The sequence below is a fragment of the Anomaloglossus baeobatrachus genome, chromosome 2 (genome assembly GCF_048569485.1).
Source record: "Anomaloglossus baeobatrachus isolate aAnoBae1 chromosome 2, aAnoBae1.hap1, whole genome shotgun sequence".
Classification (NCBI taxonomy): Eukaryota; Metazoa; Chordata; class Amphibia; order Anura; family Aromobatidae; genus Anomaloglossus; species Anomaloglossus baeobatrachus.
The window spans coordinates 607,617,190-607,634,548 of record NC_134354.1 but is presented as its reverse complement, the minus strand read 5'-3'; the positions used below and the strand labels follow the sequence as shown (position 1 = coordinate 607,634,548).

The following is a 17,359-nucleotide window of genomic DNA, read 5'->3' as shown; positions in this document are numbered from 1 at the left end:
TGTGTGTGTGTGTGTGTGTGTGTGTGAGATCTGGTGTGTGTGTGTGTGTGTGTGTGTGTGTGATCTGATATTGATATATGTATGTATGCATGCATGCGTGTGTGTGTTCTGATGTGTGTGTGTGTGTGTGTGTGTGTGTGATCGATCTGATGTGTGTGTGTGATCTGATGTGTGTGTGTGATCTGATATATATATATGTGTGTGTGTGTGTGATTGTGTGTGTGTGTGTATACATGCATGCAGTGTGTGTGTGTGTGTGTGTGTGTGTGTGAGTGTGTGATCTGATGTAAACTTACCCCTGACTATATTTCTCCAAAAATAAGCCTTAGCGCTTTTTTGTTTTTTTGGGGGGAGGGGGTCGAAAAAAGTATGACAGTGTCTTTTATTTTTTGGAAAAACACGATATGGCCTCTACACCTGAAGAGTGGGATGCATACAGTGTATGTCATTGTGCATTTCCTTGGCCTATAGCTAGCTCCACGGCAAACATGACAAGTGAATGCAGAATACCTGTCCGCTTATCGTGATTGTTCCAATGGCTCAATTGTTTCAATTATATTTTATATGGATGGTTTCAATAAAAAAGATTCTATTAAATAGACAAGATAATTGTTGTTTTTCCTTTTTTCTCTTTAATATAAAAATATAGAAGAAGCTATAGAACATTCTCTATGCCTTACTTTACACAGTAATTAAAGTTTTTGTTTTTTTTCTTTTGTAAGATGGAAATGTAATTTGGATAAATACTGTAATAGGGTTAATTACCCCATTTTGCGGCCATCATGCAGAAAATAGATACTGAAGTGTGCTTAACCAAATGCGTCTATCTGTACACCATATATTATGTTCAGATCTCCAAACTCTGAGTGCTGGGGGAGCAGAGTCTCTGCAGTGTGCCTGCGCTCTCCTTTTATATAGCAGCCTCAGAGAAGTGCAGGGTCTGCACAGTGCTGGCTGCCCGTCTGCTTTCTCCACAAGAGCTCCAGGTTCTGTCTTCTACACAGCACTCTCACGGTGACCAATGACACCTCCAGAAGGAGACTTCTCTATAGGCACTGGAGTGAAAAGCAGAGTGGCATTTTGGTGACCAGCACCGCAGTAGTGGTTTCTCTTTTACAGTAGAATGTGTAGATTAGATACAGTCAGTCAGAGCGCTGTGCAGCACTGACTCCTGCACTTTTCTCACTGTGACTAATGACACTGCCAGAAGGAGACTGCTCTATAGGCTCAAGAGTCCCAGAGCTCAGAGGTGGAAAGCTCACTGGCATCTTGGTGACCAGCACCACAGTAGTGTTTTCTCTTTTATATAGAATTTGTAGATTAGATACAGTCACAGTGAGAGCGCTGTGCAGCCCCAGCTCCTGCACTCTTCTCACTGTACCTGCTACATACAGGTAAACTGCGCACACACTGTGGAAACTCAGGATATGGTGGACGGTTTATGCATTTGGGAAAACGCACAATTTACTACATGAAATCAGCCATTAACAAGATGAAATTTCCAGATACACTTCTGGATTAAATAACAAAAAAGAAGTTTCTTTTTAATTAAAGACAACCTACCAGATCTTTAGTCATCTATAATGTAGGAAAAAATATATATTCCCTATGAAGTATCTTTTTTGTAGAACCCCATGTTTTGATGTCTGTTATTACTACTTGAAATTTATTTACAATTTGACAGCTGGGTGGGTGTTCTTGCAAAAGGGTGTGTCTGGCAGTTGCTGCACTGATTAGACATCATAGCCTTAGGGTGGTGTCACACATAGCGATGCAGCAACGATCACGACCAGCGATCTGACCTTATCAGAATCGCCGCTGTGTCGTTACATGGTCGCTGGTGAGCTGTCAAACAGGCAGATCTCACCAGCGACCAGTGACCAGCCCCCAGCCAGCAGCGACGCGTGGAAGCGTAACTAAGGTAAATATCGGGTAACCAAGGAAAGCACTTCTCTTGGTTACCCGATATTTACCTTAGTTACTAGCATCCGCCGCTCTCACGCTCCCTGTTCCCTGCACTCCTGACCAGAGTACACATCGGGTTAATTACCCGATGTGTACTCCAGGTACGTGTGCAGGGAGCAGCGAGCCGGCACTGGCAGCGTGAGAGCGACGGACGCTAGTAACTAAGGTAAATATCGGATAACCAAGGAATGGGCTTCTTGGTTACCCGATGTTTACCGTGGTTACAGCTTACCGCAGGCTGCCAGACGCCAGCTCCCTGCTCCCTGCTCGCTTCAGTTCGTCGCTCTCTCGCTGTCACACACATCGATGTGTGCTTCACAGCGGGAGAGCAACGTCCAAAAAATGAAGCAGGACATTCAGCAACGACCGGCGACATCACAGCAGGGGCCAGGTCGTTGCTGTATGACACACACAGCAACAGCGACGGGACGTCGCTGCTACGTCACTGAAAATGATGACTTAGCAGCGACGTCGTTGTCGTCGTCGCTATGTGGGTCACCACCTTTAGGGCCAGACAGACGTATATTCTGTATCCAAGAAAATCAGTCTATTATGCAACTTACTCTCTGATCTTAATTTGATCCAAGTGTGATCCGATTTTCTTGGATATGGATAAAATGGATAAAACAAATTGTCTATCTTTGTCAGTCTTTCTGCGAAAATCGCACTGCACTTGGATGGTATACAAGTGAGGTCCAAGTTTTTCCACAGGCCCATTGCTTTGCATGGCCAAGTGTGATCCAGGTTACGAAGGCAACTAGTGCATACTGCAATTTTTAACTCTGATAGAATAACATAGGTTTGAGTGCCATCTGATGTTTTTTGTTGGATCGTACTCCGAACGAAAATACGGTCTTCTAACCCTAGCTAAGATACTGCAGGTAACACTTAGTTGTCACTTTATTCATGACTTTCTAAGACTAGGTGCGCACTAGAAAATTGACTTTTCTTAAGTAAATTCTGCACCCTCTGGCAGAATACCGCACCCGCGGCAAAAACCGTGATAAAACCGCACCTGCGTTTTGCCGCGTTTTTTCTGCAGGTTGGTCCCTGCAGTTTTTTTACCATTATCTATGGCAAAAAACGCAAGTACCTAGAGTAATACCACAGGAACTCAAAATTTCAGAGTACTCTAGAATTATTCCAGAAACTTGCAAGTTACAATCATTTACTGCTAATTCAAAGTCAGACATGGACGGGGTTCTAGAAATGTAATTAGGCTATCCAGTGCAGTCGTGATGTGGTCACCCTAGTCAGCACAGTATTGGGTGTCCTTGTACAAGCACCACTTGAATCCTGGGCCTTTTTGCTTCTCATATTCTGGCTGTTATCAGAAACTTTAAAGCCAAAACTACATCCTATTTTCTCTAAATAAACCCTAATAATCCATGTATTAATATTCTGATTAGAATGCAGGACAGAACCGAAGACAAAGCTTATTCTGGCATCTGTGCATATGGCTGGATTTCTAAGCTGCAGAAACTGGATTCAGTGTAAAACTCCTCTGGAAGTTGCCCAGTTTAACGCTTGTGTTATTTTATATCCTGCTATATAGTTTTCCATTTGCATTTATTGCTATGATTCAGTTCAGAGTAGCTCATAATCGTGAACATTATATAACAGATTTTTTACGGCCTGAAACATTGACAATACCGAAATAGCCAATGAGTAGATTACTGTTCCGTTTTATGGAAATTAACGTTTTATTTATCAGTAGGTACGGTTCAATAAAAAGCATCTTCCGGGGATTTATTGCTCTCCGAATAATGGCTTAATCTTTAGGATGAGTTTAAATAGGAGTTGTTTACCCTAACATCGCCTTTCTTATCTTCAGACCAAGACGTTTGGAGGAGGCGGGAATGCTGGAAGCAATCTCAACGCTGCTGCTGGAGGGAGTCGTAATAGGGAAGCGTTCCAGAAAGAGAAGATTATCAGAAGTGAAGGTAGATCAGAAGGAGTGTATCGTGAACTGGTAAGGTTTGATCACTGAGCGGAGCGTTACATAAATGGGAAAAACAAATATATCTCTTGTCCTCTCTGTTCCTTATTATTGCAGGTTTTTCTGCTAAGTTTCTTTCTACGGATTGAGCCGAATTCTTGGCACTTATACTGGCAGTGAAAAGCTGTGTGCATTGAGCAGTTGTTCCATGCATTGTTATGACTTGGCTTACTCCTCTTACCCGTCTAAAAATGCTATGTTATCTGTGGAGATGCATCTTAATTTGCATTTAAAATGAAAAGTTTAAAATAAAATAATGCTGTTCTACATATTTTCAAAATCTGTCAGGTTCAGTTATGAAATGAGCAATTTCTTAATAATTTTAATCTCCTGAATTCAAATCTGGCAATGAAATTGTTTAGTTGGCTCTTGCTTTTATGGTGCTCCTTCCCTTCCGAGCAATGCCGGACGCTGCAAGCAAGAATCACCGGGATCCTTTGAAGCATTCCAGAGTTATAACCTCATAAAGTGACACTGGTCAGAATTTTAAAAAAAAATGGCCTGGTCGGAAAGATGTTTTCAGGCCCGTGGGTGAAGAGGTTAATAAGCTGGTCGATGCCAGAGCCTGCCTATGTAACTCAGAAACACCAGAGAAATCATCATGTGCAGTGTCAGAATCTGTTGTGTGAACAGCGTCTGATGCTGCCATGACACTTGGCGACTTTTGAGCAAAAAACTCCGTGTGACATTCTAATGATTATGTTTACTCTTCTGTCTGAAATCTTGTGGGGAGGACATGGTCACGGCCGGTATGGAATGAAATGATGTTCTTTCTACTTCCGGATTATGGCCTAAACAGTGCTTACTGTGACCTTCAGGACTTTGGAAATTCTTCTGTAACCGATGCCATTAGTATGTTTTGTAACAATAACATTGTGCAGTTCATGAGACCTTTAACTGATTTTACTCCTCATGAGATGTTTCTTGTGTGGCACCTTGGTAATGAGATACCCTTTTATAAGCAATCAGTTGAACCAGCTGATAATATTTAAGTGGCAGTATTGTTTTCTAATTACTGATAGATTTCAACTACGGTCATGACTTTGCATGGCTTTTTGCACCATTTTCTTTCTTTATAAACATCTGGTTTGATTTTTTTGCCTGTGTGGATTGGATGGGTTGTTACCGACATCTATGATGTGGCCATCTATACTAGGATGGAGCCATGATGGGGACATCTATACCAGGATGGGGACATATACCAGGATGGGGACATATATCAGAATGGGATCATGATTGGGTCTATATCATGATGGGGACATCTATACCAAGATGGGGCTAGGATGGGGACATTTATACCAGGATTCGGCTATGAAGGGGACATTTATACCAGGATAGGGCTATGATGGGTACGTCTATTCCAGGATGAGGCTGTTTTCAGCTTTGAATTATATAAAATATGACATCAGAAACAGATTAATAAGTGACTTGAGTGCTACTCAAACTTACAAAGTAGGAGCCAAGGTTAGACAAGTTATCAGCATGCATGCAACAGCAAAAGTCACATTAAAACCATTTGGCATGTTTATGAACAATTAAAGTTCTGTTATTGAGGTTAAATTGCCCTATTGGCACTTCACGATAAATAATTGGATTTGGGGTTGCAGTTTGGGCACTCGATCTCTGGAAGGTTCGCCATCACTGTCCTATACACCTTGTTTGTAGATCTCTATATTATCCTGTGACTGTTTAGCACAGTGAGATTTATTGTGCATTTTCACTTTAACAATGGGTATGATAAAGCTATCATATTCAAAGGCTATGTTTTCCCAGCGTGCCTAATGAAACATTACTAATCTATTTTGATAGACACACTAATATTATTGTTTTAAAATTTTCACTAAAAAAGATATTAAAAAAAAAAAAAACAATTCGTAGTAAACTGTAACAGGATTCTTCTAGAAGTCCAAAGCTCAGAAGTAGAAATGAGCTCTAGCATTTTTCCTTTTTTTTTTTTTTATTGAGGTCAATCTTTTGATTACAAGAGGTTGCCAAAGAGCAATTCATTTCACTTCATCTCTATTACTTCTTCTGAGCTCTATCTTAAGAATGCAAAAAAAATAAATGTAATGTTACTGCAGCTAGTTTGATGTTTTTCAAAGTGGCATGTGATTCAAATGAGTCGCGAACAAATTGATTGGGGTCTGATTGCAGGGATCTCCACCTGGCAGTAGACCAAAACGGCCATGGAGCCCAATAAAATCCTTTCTTTTTTCTACCAAACACAGTACTTGTGGCATCCCAATGAAGTTTTTGCATCACAGCTTAAAGTTATTAATGCCATACATTTTTGAATATTGCAGGTCCCAACACCGAGACTCATCAGTTTCTAAAGTGGGCTAACTTAGTAATGGAGAGGTGGTCATACATGCATAGTTTTCTTAATTCTTTTCTGTGTAAGCTCTGAAAATCCTGAACAAACTGGGCCTTGCATCTATCAAACATTTATGGACTATCCTATCAATCTGCCATAAAGATGTTTCTGATATGAATAGCCCTTCAAGTTGAGCAGCACATGCATTTTCCCTTTGATTATGTGGTGCTATCATTACAAAGTGGTGGTATATTGTTGCCTGTAGTTCCGTTTTTGATAAATGGGGTTGTCTAGTATTTAATGAATTAGCTATAGTATAAGTCATGAATGGCAGATTCTTTGGTGTCCGACTAGCAGTGCCCCCACCGATCTGCTGATTTTTGCTCCAGTGGCAGCTGGAAGTGAATACTTTGAAAGGAGCTAATGAGGACTTTTTCTATTCAAAAGAACAGGAGTGCTGCTGCAATATTCAGCAGCGGGCAATGCCCTTTGATGGAACAGAGCTGCTTAGCACAGCTGAATTCAAAGTATTTACACCTTTTATGGTTACAGAGCAAAAATCAGCTGATCATTGGGCGCACCAGCTGTCCGATCCCCACTGATCTTCTATTGAATACCTGTCCTGTCTCGGTGGGTAGTTAGTTTTGACATTTAAATACTTATGCCCAGACAACTACTTTGAAGCACTCCAATCAAAGGGGTTTTTTTTATCCCACTTAATATAGCATTGTGTACTTACAATTGCCTTTCTACCCAGTTAATTCTTCTGTTCTCCATTAGTTCTTCCACATAACATGATTACACACTGACTAGCTGAATCCTTCTAAGCTCTATGTAGAAACAGGAAGTCTATTTTCCCTGCATAAGTCCTGACTGACTTCGGCTGTAAAATTCAATGACAGGAGGAGGTGGGGGAGCCTCAGGGTCATGAGTTGAAGAGGGAGATAATTCATGCAACCACCAGACACTTGTTTCTACATAAAGCAGAGAAAGAGAAGAATTTACTGAGTAGAAATGCAAAATGAGCAACTGTAAGTACACAGTGCTATACAATAGGATGATTGCAATATATTAGTAGGCTAAAAACTTTGATGGAAATTTTTTAATTCAGAAAAATTATTAATTTCATTAGAGAAATTGCATATGATGTTTATAACCAATAGCTTCATAACTAATATCCGTATAGGACTTATTTTCCGGTCAGTGACGTTAATAGATGCTAGATGTCAAAAGATCAGTTTTATGACTTATGTCAATAGACCTCTCGTAGAAATCTGTCTCAGACAACCCCATTAAATAATAAGCTCTCTTTATAAGCTGCACAGTAATAAGGATGTAGTGTGTACCAGCTTATATGGCCATTATATTTTGTTACAGTAAGTGAAATGTAACTTTATTGATCTGTATCTTAGGAGCGAAACATTATTTTTGAGAACTGTAGCTGAATTGTAAGGACGCCACGACAATGGTGATAATGCTTCGATTGGTCATTGCTAACAAAACACCATGTATTGCTTAGCCTGTACATCTCTGGAATAGATTTTCTATTCTAATTATCTAACTTTTTTTTGTTTTTTAGTCATTTGATCTTAGTTGCTTTTTTACGATGGAAGATATGATTTGTCACTCAGTAATGTAATTGCATTTGAAAATTGCTCTAGTCCTAACCAACTAAATAGTGTGAGAAAAAATCCAGCGCCGAAGACGGAAAGATCAATATAACATCTCCTCTTTAATGTGGAAATTGTTAGAGCGACAGTAAATCTTTCTATCTGTTTTCTAAGCCTTTTTATGTCATTTCATGTTTTCAGACTACATTTCTCCGCAGATATTCCATGTATACTCCATTTGCCGATTCTTTCAAAGCCTTTCTATATTACCAGAGAATCATCGTATTCAATTAATTACCTTGTTTTGGGGGATATTGTGGTTTGATTCTGTGGATTGCTATATAGAAATGCTTTGGGAAATTACCAGGGTGAATAGGTTTACAGCATTGAAGAAAATATTGTGCTGGAATAGAACATGTTGCCTAGCTAATGTCTGATTTTCCTTATGTGTTTTTTTTTTTTATTTCTATTTCTTTTTTTTTTTAATAAAGGTTGATGAAAAGGCACTGAGACACATCACAGAGATGGGCTTCAGTAAAGAAGCAGCCAGGCAGGCACTCATGGACTTCAGCAACAATTTGGAGGCAGCTCTAAATTTCCTTCTTGCTGGCAGCAAACCAAAGCCTGTCCAAGGGCCTCCACCCCGAGGTATACTTCACACATGTGAATGAATAGCTGATGTCAGCTGTGGCTTCATCAGATCATGTAATCTGGATTCTAAGGGTACGTGCCCACGATCAGTGCTTGCAGTGTTTTGGATGCAGCGTGTGTTCGCTGCATCAAAAACATTGCGCTGTACAGTAGAAGCACAGTGGATGGGCTTTAAAGAAATCCCATGCCCACTGTGCATGTGCGGCCCGCAGCAAAAATTGACCTGCGGTGCAGTTTTCTGAGCCGCAAGCATGTAAAATGTTTGCTGCAGAGTCGCATTGTTCTCCTTAGGGAGAACACAAGTGAGAGACAGCAGCACCCCGAACCCTGATCGTGGGCATGGGCAGTTGCGGTCTCCTGCGGAAGAGACTCACGGCCCCACAGGTCAGGACCTGCCGTGTCCAGGATGCAGTGGGTCCTCATTGTGGGCATGTACCCTTACTCTCCAACCTATTGCCATTGCTTTCATCAGTTAACTCAATGTGTGTTCTAAACGTAATGCTTTTATTAATTTATAGACCTATTTGATGACTGTTCATAATTTATTGTTTTAGTTTAGGTACAAGCATCATTAGCTTTGTTTGTAAGACTGAAAAAAAGACATAGGGCTTTCCAATTAAAGGGAATCTGTCATCTGGTTAAGACACCATCTGAGAACATCATGATGTAGGGGCAGAGACCCTGATTCCAGCTATGCAAATCTTTTCTGCGTGCAAAAGTTTTGATTAATCATTGTTGTATCTGCTGCAGATCTAGCAGTTTTCTGAATGCTGAGTTCTGTATAACCCTGTCTACACTGCTGATTATCGGTTTTCTGTGTACATTGTGCACAGTGATAGGGGTATGGTTTTATTTTATGGCAGCAGAGTTACTAGTCTTCTGCTGGTAAAACTGATTTTATTAAAGGGATTATCCACTATTAGGGCAACCCCTTCTGATTCAGTGCAAAAATAGAAGAAAGGATCTCCAGCAGCTAGGTAGAATAAGATAAAAATTAATTTTTTTTCTAGTCCTCTAAAACCATAGAAGTAGCATGGGACACTCAGTCTAAGGCTCCATGCCAAAACATGTAGGGTCAAGCTGAGTACCTAACTGTGTTCCCTTGCTACTTCTATGGTTTTAGAGGACTACAATAAAAATTATTTTTTATCTTATTCTACTGAGCTGCTGGAGATCCTTTCTTCTATTTTGCATTGTCCAACACTGCCCAAGGCCAGGGCAGCTCCGAGCACCGGCAGGGAGTCTGCAATTCACTGGAGGATAAGAGGTGAGCCGAAGATTTATATATACAACCCCTTCTGATTGCACTTGTTTCCCCCAGTTAAAATAAAAGACCCTGGGCTCATGTACCATTCTGGCGCCTTTCCAGCACTGTCTGTAACTGGGGTTCAGGGATGACATGACATTGTGACGTCATGAGAGTCCCGTGTTCAATCACCACCGGCGTCTTTCTCCACGCCATCACACCAAATAAGCCATCAACCGGAAGTGAATGGCAGCCGCAGCGTCACTTCCTGTTGATTAACTCATTTGATCCAAAGGCGGGGAGAGAGACGCTAGTGGAGATTGGACCCGGGGCTCGCATGATGTCATAATGTCATGTGAGCCCCAAATCGCGGTTACCGACAGTACTGGGAAGGCGCCAGAACAGGAGGTGAGGACAGGGTCTTTTATTTTAACTGGGGGAAACCAGTGGACTCAGAAGTGGTTGTCCTAGTAGTGGAGAACCCTGTTTAAATAAAACTAAAAAAAACCCCAACAACCTGGTAATTGAATCATTGCTGTAATCAGTGTCTCTGCTCCTATATTATGCCTCTCTCAAATTAGGTAGAAAAAAACTTGGGGCAGATTCGCTTTAATCCTATTTGTCTGGATAAAAATAAACAGTCCAGGAAAGCAAAACACTTTTTGAGGCAGAAAGAAACAAACCAAAACCTATTTTAGAAAAAAAAAATTCTATCTCCGTGCAAGTATTACAAGCGGAATAAATTGCCATACGAATTAAGACCCATCTCCAGTAATTAGTAATAATAGCTTACAATACAGACATCTAGGCTCCATTTGAAGCCCTTTAGTGAGTTCTCACTGATAAGAAGAGTATTCTGTAGTATTACTGCTTTTACAGTAAAGAATCCCTAGTTCTGCTCTTGAGAAACTTTTTTTCTTGTTGACATAGTTACAATCCTGGGTATAAATAGATAACAATGGAGATGTTTTCTGACATTTTGAATATCTTTGTCATAAATAGGTCATTTTTTTTCTAATCTAATGAATTCTAATTATGTTTTTTTTGCGTAATGTTCACCCTTTCCATTAATTTCTCCAGTTGTCAATCTTTGCACTCACACAAGCTTTACTATGTTTTCCTTGTGCAGTGGAGCCCAAAACTTCACAATATTCCATGTGTGTGTCACAATTGATTTGTAAAGTGATAGAAATATGTTCTGAAAATGTGCATTCATTGCATATGTGAAGCAAGCCTAAACCTATTTGTAATATTACTTATGACTAGAATAATAATCTTCAAAGAGTAAAAATATTTTGAAAAAAAAAATTGTTTCACTGTAGGATTTTGTTCCTTAAAGGGGTGGTTCACTACTCCGCATAGTGGCCACACATTGATTTAAACCTCATAAAGAAGGCTTTTGTCAAATACCTTGTGTATCACATTCTGCCTCTGAGCAGCGCTATTGAGGTCCGCTCATCCCCATGAAGTGACCCCCCCGGGATCCATAACCTCTTAGATCCGGTGATGTCACATTAACTTCCAGTTAACCTGATATCACCGAGGCCGGCCCCAGTCTCTGTGAGTGACTGGCTTGTTGATGGAGGTTCCCATCACAGGCCAGCATCGCTCCTCCTTGTGGCGCTCTGCAGCAGGGTGCACGAAATGATGAGCGGTGAAACTCTGCCCACATCTCAATCACTCACAGAGGATAGGGTCTGCCTCGTTGATGTCACGTCACCTGGAAGTTGACGTGACATCAACGAATTCCAGAGGTCATGGAGCCCGGGGAGCCACACAATGGGGATGAGTGTACCGCAATAGTGCCACTCAGAGGCACAATTCACTATTCAAGGTATTTGAAAAAAGCCTTCTTTATGAGGTTTAAATCAATATGTGGCCACTCTGCTGAGTAGAGAACCGCCCCTTTAATTATATATTCTATATAAGAAGAAAAAAAAAATCCAATGTTATTGTGCTTGTTGTTTTTTTAAACTTTCTAAAAAGCTGCATTTCGGGCCCAGCAGTTCTTATTTAGCCAGAAAAAAATGCACAACATGATGGTGTGTCAGGGCTGCTCGCAGAGAGGATGGCGACCTCTGTAACGCATAGGCTTAATTCTAAAAGGCTGGTTACCCATTAAACTGCTATGACTTTTGCTTTTTCTTTTATCTCGTCGCTCTTCAGCATGGTTTTCTGTTCAAATAAAATTGAAAAGTTTCTAACATACAAATTAGTTTACCAAGTATTTATAAATGCAATTTAATGTGACCCAACACTTAAAGGGAACCTGTCACCAAGTTTTCCCCATGCAAAGTACGGCCACCACCAATAAGGCTTCTTTTACAGCATGCTACAATGCTTTGCATATCCTGAAAAGAGCTTTTGTTATATCCTTATACGGTGCGGTCCGGTCCTATAGGTGTGTCTGGTCTTGATTCATCACCTCCACTCTACGATGGCCGCCCTCCAGCTTGCTTCATGTGGATGACGCGTTCTTCATCAGCCACCACAGAATCGTGGTCCTGCGCAAGCACGCTTCTTTCTCCCTTGCTGAGGGCAGAGCAAAGTACTGAAGTGTGTCAATGCTTCCCTGCCAAAGAGCGTCAATGACCCAAACGTAAAACTGTAATGTGCATTTTAGTACTTTGCTCTGTCCTCAGCAGGGCAGAGAGAAGCTTGCTTGCGCAAGACCGTGATTGGGGACACTGTGTGGCTGATGTAGGACACACCATCCACATGAAGCAAGCTGGAGGGCCGGCCATTGTAGGAAAAGGAAGATTGAGAATGCGCCAGATCAAGACCAGAGACACCCATCGGAGTGCACCGCGTCATACGTTGGTATAATAAAAGCTCTTTTTTAGGATCTGCAGAGGGGATTAGGCACTGGTGGTCATGGACATGGTGGTAGCCGTACTTTATATAGAGAAACCTGGTGACAGGTGCCCATTAATCATAATTAGATTAAATAAAATATACATAGAAAGAGGTTACATTGTTTCCTTTGCTGTAATAGATATATTCATGCACTTGGGGCACCAACACATTACATTAGATATTCAATTGCAACATGTGACGCCCTGGCCTATCAGGTCGTCACAGGGTATTGTGCAACCTGCCCTTCTGCACAGTATCCACATCCTCCTTGGTTACGGATCCCTGTTCTTTTGTGTTAAGAGCTTAGCCAATCAAAACCCTAGGAACACTCTGCACCACACCCACCAGATACACCAATGAGGGGCCTGAAGAGAATAGGGCCGCCCACTTGGGGGGTTGGAAGGGGAGAGTCAGAAGTGTTAGGAGCGGAGAGTGAAGTGTTGGAGGGGAAGGATAGAGGAGGTCAGGAGCAGGGCTCCTTGGAGAATACTAGGTGGCAGACGTTGGTCTGGGCCTAGTAGGAGCTGGATCCCCAGTCTCAGGGGATTGTGTCAAGGAGCACTGATCTGCCGTTGAGGGCAGCCGGCAGCCTTGAGCCATCTCCGGGCAGGGGCCAGGGCATGATGGGGTACGTGGACCCTAGGCCGGGAAGTAGCTTCACGCAGCCCGGTAATTTACCCAACGGGGGTGAAGTCTTCAAGATTCATCCCTCACCCGCTCCAAAATCGGGGTTCTAGCGCACCAATGGGATAGGACTTTCCCACTATATCGTCCAGAAAATCCCAAGCGTTGAACCCTGAGAGCAAGCTCACTCCGTTAGCCATACGGGTGAGCGGGACCCGACTAGTTCCACGCTAAAGGGTCCAACAGTGAACATGGTGCCACGGAAAAGGCCACAGGCTAACAAGCAACATGAAGGGCACGGATCCAAGCATGCTCCCTCCTTGCTGCAGCGGTGCTCAGAATTCTGGTTTACAAGCTGTCGGTGTCAGTATTCTTGGACTGAGTGAGTACACAGAAACCCTTCCTTTTCCCAACGGCACCCCTGCACCAACACCATCGGGCCCTGGGGCACAAACCCCCTACCCACGGAGGGGTTAAACATCTTGCTGCCATACCACCACCACCGGGCTCACCCTACAGCGGCGTGGTACTCCACCTTACCATGCACCGTGGGTGGCATCACAAACTTCTACTCCCCCTGTACATATCCCCCCCTTTTCACTTCGAGTGTCCGTGCAACCCCCCCGGGTCTGGAGACCCCTTGAGCCACCACGGTTCCGTATCCGAGCGGCTTGGCCGCTGGCACGGGGGCGGTACACAACACATACTGCAATAACTGTATAGGAAAAAGATTTGTAGGTAAGCGTTCCATATAGCAGAAGCCGAAAACTGACAGTTACCAAGTAATTTAATTATTTATCATTTGGAAAACTGCCAACCTGTATAGGAAAAGACATGGTTTGCTGTTCACTTACAGGAGGTAGTAAATAAAGAATTTTGTTTTACTTTGGCAGCTGGCTTTATAAAGCTTTAGTGTATGTTTTAGCTTTCCAGCTACCTTGTGTTATCCTTGATGTGATTGTGGAGAAGTAAGGCACACGTTAACAGGCGTTTTTATTCTTCTTCATCAATTTGTCTTACTGGATTTCTTTTTATCTTTATGTAGTTGCAGAATATACCGGAGTGCTTTAAATTCACAAATTCACTTTGCTTTAGAATATAGTATTTCAATATGTCATCTAAATCAGGGGTCTCAAACTCGGCTGCGTGAATGGGCCGCACAGAGGAAAAAAAATAATTTGGGGGGCCGCATTCTTTGCAGGACAAAGTGACATTTTTATTGGTACCATATATAATCTATTTTATTGTTTTTTTTTACACACCTTGGGATCACTGATTTTGAACATTTTCACTTGTTCATTATAGCAAACGTGCACATTCTTTGTTTAAATATAAACATTTTTTTTTTTATATATATATATATATATATATATATATATATATATTTTATTCCTTTCTTGTAACTAATAGTCTTACGATTAGTACTATATAGAAAATTTGACCAACATCTTTTAGTAATGTTTCCCATATTGTTGTAACGTGCCCATCCTTGTCCCCTTGTAGTATTGTGCCCCATCCCATAGTAATGTGCCCATCCTTGTCCCCTTGTAGTATTGTACCCCACCCTAATCCCCATCCCACAGTAATGTGCTCATCCTTGTCTCCATCCTAAAGTAATGTTCCCCATCCTTGTCCCCATTTTGTAGTAATGTGTTCATCCTTGTCCCCATCCTATAGTAATGTCCCCAATCTATAGTAATGTGTCCATCCTTGTCCCCCATCTTATAGTAATGTTCCCCATCCTTGTCCCCTTGTAGCAATGTCCCCATCCTATAGAACTGTCCCCATTCTATAGTAATGTGCCCATCCTTTAGTAATGTGCCAACCTTGTCCCCACCCTATAGTAATGTCCCCAGCATTATCCCTATTCTACAGTAATGTTTCCCATCCTTGTCCCCTTGTAGTAATGTCCCTATCCTACAGTAATGTGCCCACCTTGTCCCCATCCTGTAGTAATGTCCCTATCCTATAGTACTGTGCCCATCCTAGTCCCCATCCTATTAGAACTGTGCCCACCTTGTCCCCATCCTATAGTAATGTCCCCAGCCTTGTCCCCATTCTATAGTCATGTGCTTATCCTAGTCCCTATCCTATAGTAATGTGCCCATACTAGTCCCTATCCTATAGTAATGTCCCCATACTATAGTAATAATGTCCCCATCTAATAGTATTGTGCCCATTATTGTAATGTCCCCATCCTATAGTAATGTCCACAGCCTTATCCCCATCTCATAGTAATGTGCGCACTTTGTCCCCATCCTGTAGTAATGGGTCAGCAGCTCCCCTCACCTTCCACAGACGCCGGAGTGAAGCTGAGGGGAGTGGTCTGCGGCCCCAGATCCACAGTGATTGGAGAGATCAGTCACAAGGCCGGTCTCTCCAATCAGAGCTGGGAGCAGGTGAAACACAGGTCACCCAGCTCCAGCCAATGATCAGGCCTAGATCTGCCCTGATCTTGGCTGGATTTCAATGTTTCAGCGATTTTCAATGGCTGAAACATTAGCGGCTGTGATTGGCTGAGCGGCGTTCGTCAGCCAATCACAGCCTCCGTAGGTCCGGGGAGGAGACACCACCCCTCCTGAGGTCCCCGAATCTAAAGTATTTGCAGCGATCTTAGCCACCGGGGCTGCGATTTCGCCATGACGTACTGGGTACGTCATGGGTCCTTAAGTACCAGGGAGCCATAACGTACCCAGTACGTCATAGGTCACTAAGGGGTTAACGTCCAACACACACACACACACACACACACACACACACACACACACACACATATACACACACACATATACACACACACACACAAACCATTCTTCTCACCTGTCCCGCGCTCCCTCCGCTGCCTCATCTCTGCTTCGTGCGGCCCCCAGGCCCGTGCCACTGTTCACTATCGCGGTAGGTGCAGTGTCACTGTCAGTGATTTATGTGAGATGATTGTATTACCGGCGCGAGAGCACAGCGCCACCAACACATTCATCTGACATAAAGTGCAGACAGTGGCTGCGGACCTTGCACCTGCAGCGATAGTGAACAGGGGCACGGGCCTGGGGGCCGCACGAAGAGGCCTGAGGGGCCGCATGTGGCCCGCAAGCCGCGTGTTTGAGACCCCTGATCTAAATAGTACCTTTCTAGTGTTTTAAAGGAAGTCTCTCACCCTTGGCATGGGCAAGGACTCAGTGACTCAGTTCATTATGTGCTCTTTATTTGTATACTGAACAAGAACTTTGTCTCTTAGCTAAAACATATATACCAAGAAAGGACCAAGAACTGTGCGAATAATAGCAATGCATGCTACTAGGTATAAAAAATAAAATGTAATTACAGATCAACTATAACTACCCCTGGGGAAGCCACGTGACATGGTAATAAGCTTTATTACCTGATGTTGGAATTTATTTAATTCTTGATTTTGGAATATCCACTTTAATATATGCATATACTTTGTTACACTACACAATTGCACTTCGTGCTATATGGCACTTGTGTATGGTGTCTAGGGACCTTTGATTACAGGAGGTAAATCTGTCCACTTGTCATGGGGAGCCAGTATGATTTCTGTGTTTAGCAGAATGGTGCTTTTTAGGTGTTTTTAAATATTTGTGCTTTGCATTGAAGCTTTAATACATATTTTTATGAAACCTATTAGAGCGCACCACTATTATTTGTAGAACTTTTGGAATCCAATTCATCAAAGCTTTTACATTCTAACATACAAAACTTTGAAAAGTAGCAAAATTCTTGCAAAACACGACGTTCCTTATGCCAGAAATCTTACTCAAGTCCCTGACTGGAGTAGAATTTGTGGCGAAGTGCACAGAGTCTCAAACCACTGCTCAGACACTCCTGATTCATTAGGAAGCATACACTTCCTAAGGAGTCAAGAGTGTCGTACTCCAGCATGCCCCTTCATCATGCAAGTGTGAAAATCGTAGGTCTTGATGAATCGAGGCCTGGACCACTGGCGGAGAGGTTAACGACAAGGAAACCATACATATGGTTAAAACTGTTAAAGGGAATTTGTCATTAGGACCCACTCCTAAGCTGTCTATAAGGGCATGCAGGTCTTAGGAAGCTGAGTAGAATGATACCTTGAT

At 42.3% G+C, this 17,359-nt stretch overlaps 1 protein-coding gene across 1 annotated transcript in view; it reads left to right on the top strand.

Moving 5' to 3' along the window:
• The window catches only part of TDRD3 (tudor domain containing 3), a 419,212-nt gene that overhangs the window by 288,387 nt on the left and 113,466 nt on the right, over window positions 1-17,359 (top strand). Inside the window, exons 8-9 of the mRNA XM_075334376.1 lie at window positions 3,800-3,937; window positions 8,380-8,536. Of these exons, the coding sequence (XP_075190491.1) occupies window positions 3,800-3,937; window positions 8,380-8,536 (295 nt within the window). The remainder of the gene's footprint in view (window positions 1-3,799; window positions 3,938-8,379; window positions 8,537-17,359) is intronic.